The following is a 20,953-nucleotide window of genomic DNA, read 5'->3' on the forward strand; positions in this document are numbered from 1 at the left end:
GTGTTCCAAGTACTCCAGTGTCACATACAACAGTTCTGATTATTTCCATATTTTTCATATACTGCCAAAAGTTTTAAAGCCCAGTTCAGAACAGGAAAGCTGTTATGTCTCTGGATATGCTTGGAGAGCTCTTGCCTAGAAACGTGTTTTACGTCCTGGTGCAGCACAAGTAAAGAACATTTATATTTAGATGTGTGTCTAACCTAACAAGTAGTGCAGGAAAGTGCCTTTATTTCTTTCTCCCAGGCTTCTGCCAGATCAGTGCAAGTTTAAGATTATTCTTGGACTGTTGCTACCAGAGTTTGTGTTCTTTTCTGAGTCACAATGTGAAAATTAGAAGTAGATAACTCTGTGACCTCCTCAATTCTGATTAGTTTTGTCCATGAACTAGACTGTTATTAGTAAAAAATAGTTTGAGATTGAAAAGCCATTAATAATCAGAGAAAATTATGTAAATATTTTATTATTTTAAGTGTACTTCATATGGAAAGTAGGAACCTGTGCTAATTGTTCCTTTGCTCATCACTTGGAGTTGTGCAGTGAGGTTGCAAAGTTTGATGCAATGTCAAAAGCAGATAATTATAACTCAATTTTTTTTTGCCTTTTTGCATCCATTTCTCTGTTAGCTGTGATTTACATTGTGGGCTCAAAAGCAGTGTGGTTGAGAGCAGGAATATCAGTGACACTGAGCAGAAGTAGGAAATGAGTTACTAATTGTATGGAGACCAACTCAGCCAACATACTGCCATGAGGTTCTCAGGTTTAACACATCAGTATTGTTTGAACTTTTACACTTCTGTATGTGCTCCAGACTTGGTCCTGACCTTGGACTTGATCTAGGTCTGACTTTAAAAGTCTTTACAATAATGTCAGTCATGTAAGGCCCTTCTGGTCAAGGGGATATTGCTATTATCTTGATAAACCCTTCCTGAGATTTTCCTAGAAGCCAGAGAGAAAATGTATTTATCAGTCTAATCAAGAAATTACTTGAGCAGTGTGATTTTTCCTATCATTTGTTCTTTTTCCCAGTGGGATAACAGGTCTTCATGATAATCTGTTTTCTTTGAGCAGATTTGTCCATTCCTCTCCCTGTTGCACAGCTGTAGCCATGGGCTTTTCCTCATTGTCAGCCCAACCTCCTGTGCTCAGTCCCTGTCCTGGACTGGGACTGAGAATGTAAACCACTGGATTTTGTGGTTTGCATTCTTCTTTCATTAGTGCCATGTTGTTACATGTGCCATGTTAGCAGTGCCATGATGTTCCAAGTAAAAGCAGCTGCATTTCCATCCCTGGTGAAAGGTGCTGCATCCACTGAGCCATGCCCAGCTCCTGTTAAGCTGCTGCCTGGGCTGGGTTCAGTGCAGAAATCTGGGTTCAGATTGATGTTACTGTGTGCCGGAACTGGTCTGGAAAAGGTGCAGGTTAATGAGGGAAATGCATTGTGTGGCATGAGTCTGGTCAGGTATGAAAGGAGAGCTGGCTGAAAACAGACACTGTGGGTTCAGAACTTGCTCCTTTCCAGTGCAACACTTCTGGAGGCCATGGGAAAGTTTCTTGGGGCACACAGACATTTGTAGTAGGTGACTAATGTTTCCCAATTCACTTAAATCCAGGGCAATGTAATGTTGGCCTGGCATAGTCCATCAGAAATAGAAGCAGTTATGAACCTCCTTCTGAAAAGAGCAGATAAATCCTTTGTTGGATTTATTACAGATTTATTCTACTACTTAAATTTTGTGTGACATGAAATATTTGCTTCACAAAGTGGAATTCTTATTCTGAGTGCCCACTTCACAGTATTTAACTGTTAACTCAAATGCAGCTAGACAGGGAGAAAGTTTGATGTCTTCTGGAAATATTTGTATTTCTAGAGCCTGCATGTTCTGTCTAACTATCTTCTATTTCATCCAAAGCTCTAGGACACAGAGGCCAAAAAGTAAAAGGAACACTTCTTAGTGTTTTGTGTGTTTCCTGTTTTCTGGCATTACTGTGTTTTTTAGATCACAGCATCTCTGCTAAAGGTTACTGCTGTCTTGGTGTATTCTGTGTAACACTTGCTTTATGGGAAACAGTTCCAGAGAGCTGTAGATTTAATTAGTCTGCATTGGTGCCTCCTAGAATAAAATTGCACAGTCTTTGAAAAAGAAAATAATTATATTCATGCATGAGCATCAGCAGAACCAACTAAAAGTCATCAAAGATGGGCCATAAAGTATTTGCAGTTCCAGTTCACAGATCTGCCTGCTCAGAATGAGGTGAGATAAGTTGGGAGCATCTGCCCAGCAGGAAGGAACAAAGGCTTTATTCAGGCCAGCAGTGTCTGCTGCATGTTCCAGGACAGCCCTGCAGGCCAGTGTCAGGCTCGGGCCCCAGCACTGACAAACATCTCATGCACATTCTGTGAGTTTGCATCATCTCTTCTGAGCCTTTTTCTAGGATTTTCACTTCATGAAAATAGCAGAAAGTATGGGGGTCCCAGTTGTGGGTTTCTCTGGGTCTGGAGTGAAGGCATTGAGACAGCAGTTCATGTTCACACTCAGGTGTTTATTATTTCTTATCAGTGGAACAGTCTCACTGCTGTGAGCTCTGCAGCTTTTCATTAGAAGGCACAAAATGGCCAACAATCTCTTGGGACAAGGGCTTTTCAGACTAAACTGTCCAATTAAAAGCTGACACCTGGATTATTTTCCCTTTTAACCCAATAACTGATCCCACAGAGCTGCAATGGGGACTTTTCTGCCCAATTACAAAATGCCACCCAAACCCATGGAGAAGGAGGAAGAAGAAGCATGAAGAAGAAACCTGGGAAAACACCCTGTGCCCTCCACCTTGCTGCCATCCACAACATACTAAAAATCCCAAAACCTCTGGGCACTGAGAATATTTCTGTGTCTGCTCTGGGGTGCCCTGACCCCTAGGGCAGCACTGACTCTGACCCTCATTCATGGACAAAGTTTCCCAGACTTTAAGATAGACTGGAATCCACAAACATGGGAAATAGATTATAGAGAGCAGTGTAGGTGTGTCACTTGGTGAGAAATTGAGGTTTTGGGATTTTTAGTGTGTTGTGGATGGCAGCAAGATGGAGGGCACAGGGTGTTGTCCTGGGTTTCTTTTTCATGCTGCTTCTTCACGGGTTTAGGTGGCATTTTGTAAATAGGCAGAAAAGTCCTCATTGCAAGCTCTTTAAGATCAGTTATTAAGTAAAAAGGGAAAATAATCCTAAGTGTCAGTTTGTAATTTAATAGTTTAGTCTTAAAAAACCTTGTAACAAGAAATTATTGGCCATTTTGTGCCTTCTAATGAAAAGCTGCAGAACTCACAGTAGTGAGACTATTTTACTAATAAAAATAGTAAAAAATAAATTTAAAAAATTAAAAAATAATAAAAATTTTAAAAAAGAAAAATAAAAAACATTCGAGTTTGAACACAAATTACTGTCTCAAGTGCTTTCAATCCAAACCCAAAAAAACCAACTGGGACCCCCATATGTAGCAATTACAGGCTTGCCTGAAATGAGGAGAGCTGAGGTGCTGCTCAGGTGTTTACCTGTTAGCAGACACTTTCCCCTTTGTCGTGAACATCAGGTTTTGTGTTCAATCCCAGACCGGAGCGGTAGATGGGAGCCCAGGGCCTGCTGGGATGGGGTTTTACACTTGTGCTGTCCTTTTGCCCTTCCCCTGAACTCTTTTCATTTCAGTCATGAGCAAACAGTCAGTGCCTGAACTAACAACCCCGCAATCCTCCAAAGCACGCTCCTTACAGTACCAAACAAAGGGAGGCCCGCGTGGGCCGGCCCAGGCCAAGGAATGCAGCTTCGGGGTTCTGCTCCATAAATTTAACCAGCACGACAAAAAGGAGATAATGTGAGCCTTCGTGATGATCTGAAAGGGGGAGGTTTGTGTCCCATTGATTGCGGTCTGGCCCCGCGCCAGCCCCGAGCCTGACCGACAGTTGAACCATATCGTTAAGGCGTGTAATACAGCTCGAGTCTTGTACAGCAGCCAATGAGTACATATCCAGAGGGCAAAAGTTTATAAAGAGTCGAGGCTGTCCTGTTTAACCCTCTCACACTGCCTGTAATATACACTGCTGCCATTCACAAACAGGCGCTCTGCTATTAAAATGTAAACCTTCAACTTTCCGTACTCGTGGAAAATGTACATGTGTGTCTGATTTCTAATGTGCAGCAGATTTATAAAGTGATCCTGGAAAAATATGTAAAACTGATCTTTTTTTTTTTTTTTTAGCCCAACTCGCTTTTATTTCAGCACTACTTCATCCAGTGTTACTTTTTTTGTTCAGAGATGTCTTGTGGGTTGTTCTGCAAACTCTTTCATACAGATGGAGCTATTTATTGCCTTGATGTCACCTCATTTAGCATGTGGCTGGTATTTTTATAGATAATTTTTTCACCTAATGTTGCTGTTAACATGTGGAATGCTCTTTATCAGTTTTGTAAGTACAGCCAGTTGATCTGAATTGTTCTTGCAACTGCAAACTTTAAAAATCAAAACAAACCTCGTGAGTAGCTTTTTGTTGGGTGAGGTTTATGCTAGAGCTGTGCCTGTTGCAGCCCTAGTTGTAATAACTGAGAAATATAAAAGGAGGGTTGGAAAGAGAAGAAATTAGTAATTAGAGTTGATTGACACAGTCCTTCATGCACAGCCATGCTGGGCAGGGCCCCTGATTTGGATTTTTTTCCCTTTCCCAGAAAGGCAGGAATACAATGTGAAAGCATTTCTGTTAGATTGAAGTATTTTACACTTGAAGTGACCTTGTTTGTATTTGCTGCAACTGGATATTTCTTGAGCAGCATTGGTGGGACCATTATAAACATGACTCCCCATCCCTGGCAGTGTCCAAGGCCAGCTTGGAGCAGCCTGGGACAGTGGAATGTGTCCCTGTCCATGGCAGGGATGGACCAGGATGAGCTTTAAGCATAAATCAGTCTGGGATTCCATGGGCACAGACATAAGAGCAATGCTCTTATGTCCTGCCTGGCAGCAGACAGTATTTAATATTTTAAACCCTCACACAGTGCCCTGAGGCTGAGCAGTGTTCTGGTGCTGGGCACTTTGGTTTCACTTTGCTCAGCTCCTGTTCTCAGACAGGTGTTTGCAGGAAATCCCTGCTGAGAACCATATTTTACATCCACTCAGGAGGTGAATGGGGGCATTTTTCAACACATTGGTTTGACAAGGAACCTTTAGGGTGACAGCTGCTTTCATCCCTGTAATCAGTACAGGAGGAGTCTGGGGGGAATTGGAAGCTGGGATGGCAGTGTTGTGTTTTGTCAACTTCTTAAGCTTGATGTTCCCAAAGTGCTTGAGAAAGTGTGAGTTTACAGCTGTTACAGGCACAGGTGGGGCAAGGGCCAGCAGTTAATGCCCAGAGTGCAGCTGGTGTCAGTGCTTTGTCTCTACTGCAAGCTCATTCACCTTGTCCAGATGCTGGATTTGTAATATGGATGTCACAATTAAATTGTGTCTTAATTAATCTCTTAATTCCTTTTGAACTTGGAGCCTGATGAGGTTATGTACAATTGCAAACACAGGGAATAATTCTGAATTTTGTTTTTCATCTGGTGTATAAAAGAAAAGGCAAGGGGGAGAAAAGCTCTATCTCCAAGAAACTGGCAGGAACAAGTTCCATGATAAACAGTTGCTCCTTGAGCATGCTGTACTCTCCTAAAGGCACGTCGGGTCAGCTAAAGGTCTGCAGCATCTGAGCTGGGAGATCCCTCCAAAGAGGAGGGATTTAACTGTAAGTGGGAGGTTTTAACCCTAGGCACCGTTTATTTGCATGTTTCTGCCTGAAACTAGCATTTTGGGAGCACGTTTAACAAGCACAATATATTCCATGCGTTTGCTGGAATAAACGGCGCATGTGAGCTTCCTCAGATGTGCAGTCAGCAGGGAGCTGTCTGGCCCGTGATTTTACACATTCTTGCATCTAACTGAGATGTTCTGATGCCAAATCCAGCACTCAACTGACAGCACCATGTGTGCATTTTAACACACCTTAACAGCATCTGTGCTGGGACCGGCCAGTGAATCCTGCTGGGTACCTGTTGTTGATTCCCAGACTTCTGGGACTCAGACTGGGCCCTCCCAGGGGGCTCCCCTATTTGGGGAGACCCTCCTGGAGTGGTTTTGTGACAGGAAAGAGAGACCCACTGGATTATTTTAGTCTTCAGATTCTTATTTTTTATTATCTAAAGTTTTGCACACTGTCCACACCAGGCTCGGAAAAGCACCACTGGAAAAGCACAAAAATGGCCAACAGTCTCTTGGTACAAGGGCTTTTCAGACTAAACTATCCAATTAGGAGCTGATACCTGGATTATTTCCCCTTTTAACCCAATAACTGATCTCAAAGAGTTGCAATGCAGACTTTTCTGCCCAATTACAAAATGCCACCCAAACCCATGAAGAAGAAACCCAGGACGACACCCTGTGCCCTCTATCGTGCTGCCATCCAAAACATACTAAAAATCTACTTCACACTCTTGTGGATTCCAGTCTATCTTGATGTTTAGGAAACTTTCTCCATGAATGAGGGTCAGACTCAGTGCTCCCCTGGGGGTCAGGGCACCCCAGAGCAGACACAGAAATATTCTGGGTTTCCACATCGTCCCGTGGCAGAGCTTTGCTGCATCTCTGGCATCAGTGACTGCACCCCAAAGTCCTGCACAGGATGGGAGGCAACTGCACTGACCCCTTGAAACAGAGCAGCAGTAGAATCACCAGGGAGCAAGGAATCTGGATTGCCACATGTTTTCCTGAAATTAGGCCCAAGGCATTGAATGTTCTCAGGCGCTGAGAACAGGCACATCAAAAACCTGCTGTCTGTCCCCTTCTGTTCAGTAAATTCAGGGAATATTCCTGCTCATCACATGGCTTCAGCACATGAAACAAAGTTAAGTGCATCAGTGAGGAAAGAATAGTGGAAATAGTGGATTTTTAGTGCTGTGCAGAGGTGCAGTGTGCACTACAGACCCCATTACCCGTGGCACACGTTTGTTTTCATTTGTTATCCATGTGTTCTCAGGCTATGGCTGCAGCATTGAGTTTGTCTCTGTCATGGCTGAGTTTTCAGCTCAGTTTTTAAGGCATACATTGTTCAGCATTTAATTGGTTCTGGCACTCCCAAGTGTTCTTTGCACAGTGTCCTCCCATCATGTCTGTGCCACAAGCACTGTCCTCATTCTGCATTTCATGGAAATCATGTGCATGGTCTGGAACTCAAACAAGTGGACCAGGTATTTTACTTGTGGATTTTATGGTAGAAGATAAAGGTTATTCCTCCCTTAATTTACCAGATTGTGTCACTTCTAATGTCTGAAATGCACTGAAGCCTCCTCAGACAAAGCACTCCCTGTATTTAGGAAACAGACTATTTTCAGAGCCAGCAATAGTTTGATTTTATTATTTCTTGAAAATACCAGCAGCTTTTGAATTGTGTCTTACATTACCTGCCATTTTCCTTTGTTTGAATTAAGATTGTTGTATAATTATTTCAAGGGGATAAAAATCATTGCCATGCTGAAAGTCATTATACCAAGTCATTTCTGACTCTAACATTTATAGATTTCCAAAAGTCACCGTGGATTGGAGGATGATGACAGTGCTACTTCTCCAATGACACTAAACAAACCAACAGTCCATCAAATTTCTCTTCTTCTATAAAAAATAAAAAGCAATAAGTCATTTACATAAAGTGCATTAAAAAGTTTGTTACAAAAATATAAACATTAAAAAACTTAATTTAAAAAACCAAAATAACAGTGAAGGATTTGGGATGTGCATGCTCAGGCTGGGTTTTTGAACACATCTGTGGTTGCCACTGCTGTTCCCTTACCCAGAAGAGAAATCCCCCAGATACACATTTTAAATGAAATCCAGTGATTACTGTGTTGGTCATGGGGTTTTGTCCATGTTGGTTTTTCTCAGAAGTTGCTACATTTCCTGAAGCTGTATCATGATGAAAAATTATTCTGGGTGTGATACTGAGGAAACTGAAAGATGTAAATTTGTAAATAATTTCTAAATCATTTTAGAATAGGGATGGTTTGTTTTAGCAGAACAACATCTTTTGATATACAAAGTTTGATGCCTTCTAAATTTTATTTTTTAATGTTTTTAAGGTACTCAGGGTACACTTCAGGGAAACTTTTGAGGTCCAAGAGGCCATCAGAGATAAGTAAGAGTTGTTGTTCTCAAAACCACAGTGTATTTATGCAGTTCTGCAGGGATCACAGATCCTGATCTGTGACCTATAGACCTGATGATCTGCAGGATTACAGACCTGATGGTAGAACCTGGTGGGGTTGGTACCTGATAGGGGTGGAAATGGAGTGAAGGAACAAGGACAGGTGATTCTGGAAAGCATGGGATGCCTCTTGGAGAGTTTTCTCAACCTAAGTTGGTCAATAATTATCCTCACTAATATCTGACCACTTCCTTCATCAGGTTGCTGATGTGTTTGATTACAAAACTTCTGGTTGAAACTGGCCAGCTGCATTCCAAGGATTCTGTGAACTGCTCAGCACATGCCCAGCAGTAAATGCCACTGGTTGCAGTCAGCTGCAGTGGGAGCTGCAATGCTCAGCTGGGAGCAGGGCAGGGCTGCATGTTCATCCCAACCTCCCAACACCCTCTCCCAGCCCTTTGTGCCTCCATCCAGCAGCACCATTCCCCGCTGTGCCATTCCTGCCTTGGATTGCCTTCGTGTGCTTATTAAAAAGGAATCAGCAGATCTGCTGAGTGCCTGGCTAATGGGAGCCAGATGTGGGCACTGCTGCCCGCTCTGCTTGACAAATCTGCAGCTTTTGGGATTTCACCAGGCTTGCTTATTATTTACAGAACGCAACTTGAGACAGTAGAACAAATTTTTAGATTAAAAAAAAATCAAGTGGTGTGGAATGTTTTTAGCTGTGCAGACCAAACAAAGCAGTTTGCCAAGGGGGTGATGGATTCAATCCATGCAGTTCAAGCCCAGCACCAGTGGCACTGGGTTGGAGAACTGCTGGCCTTATCACCAGGCAGGGAATGATCTGTTATCACCAGAATCAGTGTCTGAAAGCACAATGAACACTGAACTTGTGCTCTGAAGTGCTTCTTCCATTTAAAAACAAAACCAAAACATAAAACCTTGGCTCAGAAATTGCCAAAGCTTCAGAAATCCATTGTGGTGCCCTTTGTAGCACTGGTGCTTTTTCTCTGACCTGCTTTGAGCCAAACATTAGAAACCAGTGTTCCCTGAAATTACAGTGTCTGTGGGATTAAAAGGCCCTGTTCTGTTCCATTAGGGTAGTCTTGCTTGCAATGCTTCAAATCTCTCTTCTCAAGGAAGTAAAAGTATTAGAGAGGCTGGTGTGTTGAATATTACAGAATTACAGAATATTAGAGAGGCTGGTATGTTGAATATTACAGAATATTAGAGAGGCTGGTATGTTGAATATTACAGAATATTAAGAGAGGCTGGCATGTTGAATATTATGGAATATTAGAGAGGCTGGCACAGGGGAATGTTTGTCTGAAGGATGGTTCCTGTAAAACCCACTGCACAGTGCAGCTGCTCTGTCCCAGTTATCCAGCCTTCCAAGATGGAAAGTTTCAGTAAAACATTATTGATTGGCCACTGTTAATTAAAACCCACCTAAGGCTGCAGGCAGTCACTCTTTGAACTTGTCAGTAGGTGCCATAGAGAGGTTTAAGACCCAACAGGGGCTTCTTTGATTGGTGATTTTTTGCCATTTTCCTGCATGTGGAAGTTAGAAAGTGGGACAGACAGGAAGGTGTGAATTATACTGGTTGGAATTCTTTAATTTCTCTGGAACTTTTGTCTCAACATTTTGCATTCATGGAGGCAAACACTTCTGTTTATTGCTTTATGAGACTCTAATAGGTAAAAGCAGACATGTGTTTCTCACCTCTTGTGTAGGTTTAGAAAGACAAGAATGGTTCAGGTGAATCCTGTGTGTACCTAAGGAATTTAAGGGGCAGGAGAGGTGACTTGTTCTAGAGCCTTAGAACATTAATAGCACAGCTCTAACCACTGCATTAAGAGTTGTCAAAAACTTGAAGGAAAACAAATTTTAAAAGGGTGCCCAGGCTTCAGGTGTGGGTTAGGGGAAAGGTGACAAGGAAATGAGGCTGCAGGGAAAACATCTGCAGAGCATGGACCCCAGCAGGTGAGTGCTCTCTCGTGGTGGTGGGCAGCTTGAAAAGCAGAGATAATGCTCCATGGGACCTTCATTCTGTCCCTGGATCAGACAGGCTGGAGTTCCTTGTGCAGGGTTTTACAGAGAGTCAGGATGGGAAGGGAGAGCACTGACCCAAAATGGTGCATTTGGCTGGGAAATTTGTAACAGCAGTAGCCTGGAGGAGCTGTGAAATAGCATGGGGCAGCCCCAGAGTGATGCTGCTGGGAAGGGACAGGGAAAATGAGCAGGGTTCAGCAGCCTGTAACACAATTCTTCAGGGGCAGGGCGTTCCAGGAGCTTGAAGGAATTCAGAGTATTATTTTTTAACAAAATTCTGCTAAGGGAGGAACCAAGCCTGCAGTTCTGCAGTGCTGTGGCCAATATCAACCTCTGATGGCTGCCAGCCCACAAGTGTGTGTCCTTCTTATTGTCATTTTTAATAGACACACAGAAGGGTAAAATATGTTAAACCCTGCTATGGGGATCCTAATTAATGAGGATTTTACTTCTGTCTTAATTTAACTGCATGTTTCTGTTTCTATAACCATGGAGTTGGCAGTCTCCTGGCACTGTCCATTGATGAGAGCCCTCTCTAGGTTTTTGCACTCTTTCTTTAGAGCTGTAAGAAGAAATGATTAAATCAGTAAAACTGCTAATAAATACAACACAAAACCTTCAGAGAGTGTACACTTCTTAGGTCACTTCTTCCTACTAATTTAGCTACTTCATTGTGGATAAAGTTCTTCTGTTTTTATTATTGTATGGTTCTGTGTCTCATAGAAATGTGTGAAGCTGTCAGCCCACAAGTGTGTGTCCTTCTTGTTGTCATTTTTAATAGACACACAGAAGGGTAAAGTATGTTAAACCCTGTTGTGGGGATCCTAATTAATGAGGATTTTACTTCTGTCATGTTCCTATTTCCATAACCATGGAGTTTGCAGTTTCCTGGCACTGTCCATTGGTGAGAGCTCTCTCTAGGTTTTTGCACGCTTTCTTTAGAGCAGTAAGAATAAATTATCAAATCAGTAAAACTGCTGATAAATATATCCCAAAACCTTAAGAGAGTGTGCACTGCTTAGGTCACTTCTTCCTACTAATTTAGCTACTTCATTGTAGACAAAGTTCTTCTATTTTTATTATTGTTTCGTTCTGCGTCTCATAGAAATGTGTGAGTAGACACCACATCTTCCAGATCCAAGTGTTTGTGAAGACCTGGGATTTTTGAAGGCTTTGTATTTGAAGAAGCCTAGCAGTCAGTGTGCAGGCAGTGTCAGTGGCAGGACAGGCTGCAGCAGGTGATTTCTCTGTTCTCTCTGGCTGCAGGACCAAGGCAGAGCGAGTGCGGAAGCCCCGGTGCTGCAGGGGACCCCAGGGGCTCCTGCCCCGCTACCTGGAGAGCCAAGCAGAGGGACAGGAGCAGCTCTTCAAGCTGACAGACAACATCCAGGATGAGTTGTGAGTACCCAGCCACTTCCACTGCTCCTCTGAGCATTTCTGTTCTGTTTGCTGCCTTCATGTCTTCATGTCTAAAACTGCCTCACACACAGACACTTGTTCAGTTCTGGGCCCTCACCACTGCAAGGACATTGAGGGGCTGGAGTGTGCTCAGGGAAGGGAATGGAGCTGGGGAGGGGTCTGGAGCGCTGGATAGAGGAGCTCAGCCTGGAGGAAAGGAGGCTCATGGGGACCTTCTGGCTCTCCACAGCTCCCTGACAGGCTCTGCTCCCACAGAACAGGGAACAGCAACAAGGGACAGGATGAGAGGAAATGGCCTGAAGTTGCACCAGGGAAGGTTCAGGTTGGATATTGGGGTGAATTTATCCATAGAAAGTCATAAAGCCCTGGCACAGCTTCCAATGGTGCAGTCACCATCCCAGGAGGGATTTAAAAGCCATGTGGATGTGGCACTTGGGGACATGGGTCAGTGTTGGCCTGGGCAGTGGTGGGAGAACAGTTGGATTTGGTGGTCTCAGAGGGCTTTTCCAACCCAAATTATTCTGTGATTCTACAGGGGGATATCAGTTTGTTGGATTGGAGTCTAAATGCAGAATTCATCACTTGCCTGATCTCCACCATAGTTACTGATAGCTGTGTCAGGGCAGGGTGTGAGATGCTGTGTCTGTCACCCACCAGAGCATCTGCCAAGGCAGAGGGTCAGAATTGCTGCTGGTGGGGCTGGCAGAGGGGGTACAGGCTCAGCAGGGTCACCTGGTGTCACCAGTGTCACTGGGCAGGTTCCATGTGCCACTCCAGGTTCTGCCTCAGGAAGAGATTGCAATCTGCCACTTGTCACCCTGTGAGTTCACATTTGGGGTATCCTGTTTCCATCTCCTTTCAGGATCTTTGTGCTTATTCAGGATGGCTCTGGAAAAAGCAACTTGTGACCAAAACCAATCCCTGGTGTAGCCCATAGCAGTGCAGTGGCCTTTGTCACCAAGTCACACTGTTCATTCACTGTGACTCTGGCTATTAGAAACATCATTCAGCAGGAACACAGTGTTTCTTGTCATGGAAAATAAATACAAAATTATGCCTCTGACTTTTATCCTAGTATCATAATCAGAAACACATTTGAAGACCTGATTATTTGCATATTTTCCTTCAGAGTTAAATCCATAAAAGGGGGTTTAATACCTTGCTCTACTGTTCTAACTAAATGTTTCCACATTTTTTTCCAGTTAGGCTCGCTGTTTCACTTCTGGAAAATATTGTGTAATTACTTCCTGATGTTGTTAAGAACCCCACAAATTCTCCAGAGATCTGGTTGCTTCTACTTTGTTCTACTGGATCATGTTTCATTTAATTTTTCATTTTATTAATTTGAGATATTTTTAATAGTGTAGATGTATGGGTTTAAAAAAAAAAAGTTGTATCTTGCAGTAATATCTGAAAAGGTTAAAAATACCAGTTTTAAGAACTTGACACTGAGAAAAAAGAAACAGCTGGCAAGAACAAAGGTAGTGGTGCATGACTCAAACTTAGAACAAAATGTAGAGCCTGAACTACAAATTAGCTAATGTTTCTGGGCTTCTCCATTAACTCACTGACCTCTGTTTCCATTCCTCAGAATAGATACATGCCACCAGTAAAAGTCTTTTAAGGAGAAGTTCATGCATCATGTGCTGCTCTTTCAGAGCAAATGCAGCCCTTGGGCAGTGCCCAGGTGCATCCCCTGGGCTTGGGAGCAGCTGTCAGTGCCCCTTCTGTCCCCATGGGTGTCCTGGTGGCCCTGGTGGCATCCTGACCCAGCTGGACCTGGTGCCTCCCTCAAACGCTGTGTTTGATGTGCCTGTCCAGGGCACCAGGCTGTTCTTCTGCAGCTGCTCTGGGTTCAAATTAAGTTTTCTGTGACACTTCATAAAAAATGTCACTCTCCATCCTATTTAACTCATTTCAAAGGCAGAACTTTACCCTGAAGTGTTTGAACTACAATGGAAAACTGCAGGGCAGTGCTGAGTCTGGAGCTCTGTTCATGTTGTCTTTCACCTGGGTTCCTCTAAGCCAAACTCCACTTTTCTCCCAGTTTGTTTTACTTGAAGGAACACAGTTTTTTATCTTCCTGGAGCTTCATCCAAGCTTAGAGCTGGGCAGAGCATGTTCCAGGCCCTTTTTAATGAGGCTGTGTCCTTCCCAGCACATGACAGTGTGGGGACAGTGTGGGTTGGAGTTGGTGTGAGGGGAGTGAAGGCACAGAGGGAAAGTGCAGAGCAGTGTCTTTGAGAGGATTGGAATACAGAATTACTGCAGTTATCCTTTTATACCACAAAAAGAAACTATGGCCTGACCTCTTGCCATATTTTTGGCTATTAACATATCTTTTATAGCTCTGGGTTTATTTAACTGCAGATCAGAGCAGCTTGTGTGTGCAGTGATATTTAACTGGGAGAGCCAAGGGTGCATTTGGAGATTTGGGAACTTTTCTGTTTACCAAAAACACTGGGTTAGTGACAGAGGTCACAGATTTCTAAGGCAGTGGAGGATTCTGCATGGTGTGAGGACAGCAGGCAGGTTTGTGTGAGCAGTGGCTCAGGGGGCAGCAGTTGGGAACCTGCCTGACAGCAGCAGAATCCTCCTTTACAGATGTTTGTCAGCCCTGGGGGCTGCTGGCAGAGCTTTTTTACTCTGTTTAGCACTGCTCTATTACTCTGCTCAGCTGTGATTCCACATTCAATGCTGTTGAATTGTTCAGTTTTTTTAAAGCCCCACTAATGAGGTTCATTTCAGTTGGAAACCAGAAGTGGGGGAGAAGCATTTGTGTGTTCAACTTCCATTTCACTTTTGCACCTTATAATTATTCTTTTCAGCCATCATAACTCTCAATATTGCTAACTCACTCTTCTCTCCCTCTTCCTATTCATCACTCAGCCTAATCTCCCTGGGGAAACCTGCTTGCTGCTTAACCTCTCACCCCTTGTTAAACAGCTAATTTCTCTTTTCTGCTACTGATCCTGGCAGCAGGTTCAACTTGATTTTGGTTTTGAAGGCAGGGAGGCGTGGGGAGCAGAGAAGCACAGGAGAATTGCAGGATAGCTCTTGTCATAAATGTCTGCAAACCTTTCACGTACCAGCTCTGGAACTGAATTAGTTACAATTTGCTTCAGCATTAGGACTTGCAGTGCTCCAGTGCATGGAAATTGCTGTTGCTAAGTCCTTGTCAAAAGACATTTTTATGTGTAGCTGTAATGCCAAAGCTGGTGGCCAGGCAGGCAGCACCAATATTTGATTTACAGCATTTGATTTACTGAAGTTAGTTGCAATTAAGCTTCAGCATTAGGATTTGCAGTGCTCTGTGACTGTTCACAGGGGTCTGAGGATGAGGGAAGAGACGAGGATCTGACTCCGTGTTTCAGAAGGCTTGATTCATTATTTTATGATATATATTCTATTAAAACTATACTAAAAGAATAGAAGAAAGGATTTCATCAGAAGGCTAGCTAAGAATAGAAAAAGAAAGAATGAATAACAAAGGCTTGTGTCTCGGACAGAGTCCAAAACAGCTGGACTGTGATTGGCCATTAATAAGAAACAACTCTATGAGACCAATCACAGATCCACCTGTTGCATTCCACAGCAGCAGATAACCATTGTTTACATTTTGTTCTTGAAGTCTCTCAGCTTCCTAAGAGAAAATATCATAACTACAGTGCTCCAGAGCAAGGAAATTACTGCTCCTAAGTCCTTGTCAAAGGACATTTTAATGTGTACCTGTAATGCCCAAAGCTGATGACCAGGCAGGCAGCACCAATATTTGATTTACAGCATTTGATTTACAGCATTTACAGCAATTTCATTTACTGAAGTTAGTTGCAATTAAGCTTCAGCATTAGGATTTGCAGTGCTCCAGAGCATGGAAATTACTGTTCCTAAAAGACATTTTTATGTGTACCTGTAATGCCCAAAGCTGATGACCAGGCAGGCAGCACCAATATTTGATTTACAGCACGATCTTTTTATAAATAGGTGAGAGCGTCCTTCATTAGCTCCATATCAAAACAATTTAAATTAAATACAGAGGAATTGTACATGTGGCACTACTTAATTTTCTGATGAACTTCTGAAGGTCACAGACAGGATAGGACACTTGTTAATTTGCTATTTTTAGCTCTAAGCTAACAATGCTTTCCCCTTTGTTGCAGCTTCATCGCTGTGGAGAACATCGACAGCTACTGCGTGCTCATCTCCTCCAAGGCCGTGTACTTCCTGAAGAGTGGAGACTTCACAGACAGGGACTGCATCTTCCTGGAGGTCAGGTATGATGACCTGTACCACTGCCTGGTGTCCAAGGACCACGGGAATGTCTACATCCAGCTCACCAAGAAGGCAGTGAACACGAGCAGCGGGCTGGCCATGCCCGGCCCCTCGCAGCAGCGGCCCATGGTGAGCACTGGCACCCTGGGAGCAAAGGGATTTAGGCACCTTCCCCCTGGGAGCAAAGGGATTTAGGCACCCTTCCCCTCGGGAGCAAAGGGATTTAGGCACCCTTCCCCTCGTGAGCAAAGGGATTTAGGCACCCTTTCCCTGGGAGCAAAGGGATTTAGGCACCCTTCCCTTTGGGAGCAAAGGGATTTAGGCACCCTTCCCCTCGGGAGCAAAGGGATTTAGGCACCCTTCCTCTTGGGAGCAAAGGGATTTAGGCACCCTTCCCCTCGGGAGCAAAGGGATTTAGGCACCCTTCCTCTTGGGAAAAAAGGGATTTAGGTACCCTTCCCCTGTGAGCAAAGGGATTTAGGCACCCTTCCCCTGTGAGCAAAGGGATTTAGGCACCCTTCCCTTTGGGAGCAAAGGGATTTAGGCACCCTTTCCCTGGGAGCAAAGGGATTTAGGCACCCTTCCCTTTGGGAGCAAAGGGATTTAGGCACCCTTTCCCTGGGAGCAAAGGGATTTAGGCACCCTTCCCTTTGGGAGCAAAGGGATTTAGGCACCCTTTCCCTGGGAGCAAAGGGATTTAGGCACCCTTTCCCTGGGAGCAAAGGGATTTAGGCACCCTTTCCCTGGGAGCAAAGGGATTTAGGCACCCTTCCCCTCGTGAGCAAAGGGATTTAGGCACCCTTCCTCTTGGGAAAAAAGGGATTTAGGTACCCTTCCCCTTAGGAGCAAAGGGATTTAGGCACCCTTCCCCTTGGGAGCAAAGGGATTTAGGCACCCTTCCCCTCGTGAGCAAAGGGATTTAGGTACCCTTCCCCTTGGGAGCAAAGGGATTTAGGCACCCTTCCCCTTGGGAAAAAAGGGATTTAGGCACAAGTTTTGTTCTGGAAACAGCTGCTGCCAAGGTTTCAGTGGCTCCCTGAACTCCTGAGAAAGCTGAAGAAAGGAAAACACTAAAATAGTCCCACAGGCTGCAAAGTAACAGGAAGAAACCTGTATTTACCTGTGAAATGCTTTTAACTTTTTACCACACGGGCACTTTGCTGTCTGTGTAATCTCCTCCTCCATGCAGCAGTTTTTCTGTGAGGTCTCTGATGCTGGCAGCAGTGTTTATGCTCTGTGCCATTTCAGTAGTTGCTCAGGGGCTGTTTTACAGGCTCACCCCTGACCCAGGGCAGTTCACATTCCAAACAGAGCAGCCAGATAAAAGGTGGGAGGGGAGGCAAAGGAAATAACCTCAGATATGGCACAGTGTTCCTGAATATCTGTGTGTGTACCTGGTGCTCCCTCACCCTCCTTCCCTGCTGCCTCCTAAATGCTGAGAAGGAAACTCCTCTGAAACCTTTCTGTCCCTTACCTCAAATCTAAAATCTACTCTGTTTTAGCTGACAGCAGGAGGACATTAAGAAAAATCCTCTTTCTTTCTGCAGGTGAAAGTGAAATCAGAAGCTCTGGCAGTAAAGGTGTCCCAAGAAATCAACTATGCAAAGAGCCTTTATTATGAGCAGCAGCTGATGCTGAGACTTAGTGAAAATCAAGAGCATCTCGAGCTGGACTCTTGAAAATCCATTTCCTCACTGCCAGAAAGAGCTGCAAGTACCAGGCTGGAGCCAGGACTGTGTGACTAGAGAAGGAAAAAATATAATTTTAGTATTTAGAGAAAACAAAAGAGGAGGCTTTTCTTTTTTAAGCACTAGTTGTATACCAGAGGTGTAGCTGCCACAGCTTTGGGTCTGGGAGAAGCCCTGTATTTTGCTAACATGTATATATGTACAAGTGTCATGTAAATACAACTGCAGAGGGTGTTGGTATAAATATGAGTCTGTTTACTGTGTAAAGAAATTAAAGGAGCTCTACTGAGTCATACTGCACTACCTGACAGAAGCCCTTCTCTCTCTCTGTCTTTTTTTTTCCTTGAGAAAACTGATTTTCACAGTACAGGAATGTAGATAAACCTTTAAAAAATAAAATCAAGAATTAATTTCAGCTTTTGGAGCACAGGTGTCCTGTGGTTTAGAGCTTTAACACCATGAATAAGGTGCATTAACACTGTGATATGGGGGCATTGGTTGGGTTGTTTGGTGGGCTTTTTGTTGGTTTTTTTTTCTCTTAACTCACTAATACAGGTAAATACAGGAGACCTGGTCTTGCACTGAAATGTCAGCCTCTTTTTTAACAAAAAAAATTGTATTTTGGTAAATAATACAGGGAAGTTTCAGTTCTACATTCACAGTCTGCATCTCAAAGCCTTTTTTCTGACTTGTTTTTGAAGTAGTTGAAGTGAGCAGCCTTGGAAATTGAACATTTAACTTCAGATTTTCCTTCCCTCAGGTGGAGGAAGGGTGGGGGGAGAGGAGATTACCAGCTTGTTGGACTTCACAATATTTTGAGAACTAAACTTCTAAATAAAAAAGACAACAATTTTTTTCCCTGATGTTGTACAGCACATTGGTATTTGTCTCATTAAGTGTGACCACACTGAAGAGGGAGCAATGAGTGCTTTAAACACCTTGACCCACAGGAACTGGAGCCCTCAGTGTCACATTTACTCCCTGGAGGTGCCAGGTTTGGGTATGAAGACACAACTCTGCTGCTGAGTATTTAAAAGCTGCATTTTAAAGTGTGACTTCATAAACCTTTGATTCAGTGTAAGTAGATCTTATAAAAGGTAAAATAATTTGAAGGTAAAGTCCTTTCATGGGATTATTTTGCTGCTGAAGGTTAGAATGAGGCCACTTCTGAGCTCTTGTAAAATCCTGGCCTGCTAAAGGTGGGGAGGGAGAACAAGGAGCAGTTCTCACTGCTGTGTTGGGCACTGCAGGGGATGGATGGAGTGCTTGGGGTGTGTAACCACCCATGAGGAGTCATTGAACAGTGGCACCCTTGGGATGCTCTGAACTCAATCATTTGTGTGAAAAAACCTGCCCAGCTTCAAGGTGTAGTAAAGAGTAGATGAAATATCACCTCAGCAGGGGCAGGAAGGAAGAACTGTCTCTGACTGCATGGAAATGGCACCTTTCCATGTCTTCCTTCCTTCTCTCTTCTCCTTTCCTTCCTGTTTTCCCAGTGCTCTCATCCCCTTTACCCATCACATCCTTCCCTGTCCTTCCTTTTCCCATCCTTTCCACCTTTCCTCCTCTTTACTGTCCTCCCCCTTTCCCTGCCCTCCCCTTTATTCCCCTTTTCTGTCCTGCACTCTCCTCCTGCCCTTTTCTCCCTTGCCCTTTTCCCTGGCCCAGTTTCACTCCAGTGCTCCTGCAAAGGTGACAAACTCCAAAGGTGTGTCCCCACTGTCCCCACTGGAAACAGCCCCAGGACAGACATCAGACAGACAGACAGGCAGGCATCACTTGACTGCCCTCTCCTGAGACAGAAAATGTCTTCACTTTCTCAAGGCATGGAAGTAACTGGAAAAAAGAAATTAAATTTTAGGTTCCAAAACCAGGGCTGAAGTTCTGTGTCCTGCATCTATGGCATGGTCACAGTGAAAACTCCATTTCCTTGCCTGACCAGGAAGGGATCCATCCTGATCCATCCCTGCTGGACCAGGAATGCTCCTGTTCCCAACAGCTCCTGCAGGCATGGGAGCATGGGGCAGACATCACCAGCACCCTTCCCTGCCCTCTGCTCCTGCCACAGCCCCAGAAGCTCAGAGGGATCCCAGAAGCTCAGAGGGATCCCAGAAGCTCAGTGTGGTCCCAGGAGCTCAGTGTGTGATCCCAGAGGGATCCCAGGAGCTCAGAATGGTCCCAGAAGCTCAGAGGGATCCCAGGAGCTAAGAGTGATGATCCCAGAGGGATCCCAGAAGCTCAGTGTGATCCCAGAGGGATCCCAGAAGCTCAGGGTGATCCCAGAAGCTCAGGATGATCCCAGAAGCTCAGTGTGTGATCCCAGAAGCTCAGGGTGATCCCAGAAGCTCAGGGTGATGCTCCCTCTGAGCAGCTCCAGCCCCAGGGCTGCTCTCCAGAGCAGAGCAGAGCAATGTTTACATTTTTGTGGGGAGCAGCTAAGTGGCTAAATGGGCCCCATCTCCAAGCAGAGCACTAAGCAGACATCTCCCAGTGACAGGGACCTTTTGATCTCTCCACTATCTCACTTCCTAAACTGCATGATGCTTTTCAGCATTTATCTGTTTTCTCTTCAGTAAAATACTTTGTAACAGCCCAACTATTCCTATTTTTTAAACTTCTTTTTCTCTCTAAAGCACTGTTTGGTACAAACCTGCTTCCTCCAGTGGGCTGACAGATCCTCTCAGATTTGCTCTGTTCTCCTCCTCAGAGGAACCCACCTTGATTTGCTGCTCACAATGACTTTACCTTGGGTACCTCATGCTGAAAAAGCAGGTTTCAGTGAATGTACTCTCTTTAGATTGTTGCATAGATATTAAAAAAAAAAACAACAAAGCAAAATCAAAGCATATTTGAATTAAGTCAAGAATTGCTCAAAATCCACTTAAAAATTTTCACCTGACAATAACACTGTGCATCATCTATGCATCTGTACTACTTTAAATATATATATCACCCACCCCCAAATGGACATATACTTCAAAATTCTCTTGAAAAGCAAAGGCTGTGTTCCAAACTCTCTATTCCACCCTCCTAAACCTCCTAAGGTTGCTGCAAAGAAAGAACAACCTTCATTTTCTGAAAATACATACCATAAAGCAAAATAAAATAATAAAATAATAAAATAATAAAAATAAAATAATAATAATAATAATAATAATAATAATAATAATAATAATAGTAATACATTTGCTCAGTGCTTCAGACTCCAGTTTGGATTGCTGCAGCATTCCAGCTCGACAGCACACTCTGACTCCACATTGCTTAATTTTATCAAATGCAGGACTGGGAGAAAGCTCTTCCAACTCCC

At 43.9% G+C, this 20,953-nt stretch overlaps 1 protein-coding gene across 5 annotated transcripts in view; it reads left to right on the plus strand.

The window, feature by feature from the left end:
* The window catches only part of VPS13D (vacuolar protein sorting 13 homolog D), a 103,594-nt gene extending 85,004 nt beyond the window's left edge, over window positions 1–18,590 (plus strand). For all 5 annotated transcript variants that reach the window (XM_054291955.1, XM_054291957.1, XM_054291956.1 and 2 more), the window contains 3 exons: window positions 11,534–11,665; window positions 15,847–16,087; window positions 17,506–18,590. In XM_054291955.1, coding sequence (XP_054147930.1) covers window positions 11,534–11,665; window positions 15,847–16,087; window positions 17,506–17,637 — 505 coding nt within the window. In that variant the 3' untranslated portion in view covers window positions 17,638–18,590. The remainder of the gene's footprint in view (window positions 1–11,533; window positions 11,666–15,846; window positions 16,088–17,505) is intronic.
* The last annotated feature ends 2,363 nt before the right edge of the window (window positions 18,591–20,953 follow it).

The sequence above is a fragment of the Melozone crissalis genome, unplaced genomic scaffold, assembly GCF_028551555.1.
Source record: "Melozone crissalis strain CALT ecotype California unplaced genomic scaffold, PUWL_Pcris_2 ptg000107l_1, whole genome shotgun sequence".
In the NCBI taxonomy this organism is placed as follows: Eukaryota; Metazoa; Chordata; class Aves; order Passeriformes; family Passerellidae; genus Melozone; species Melozone crissalis.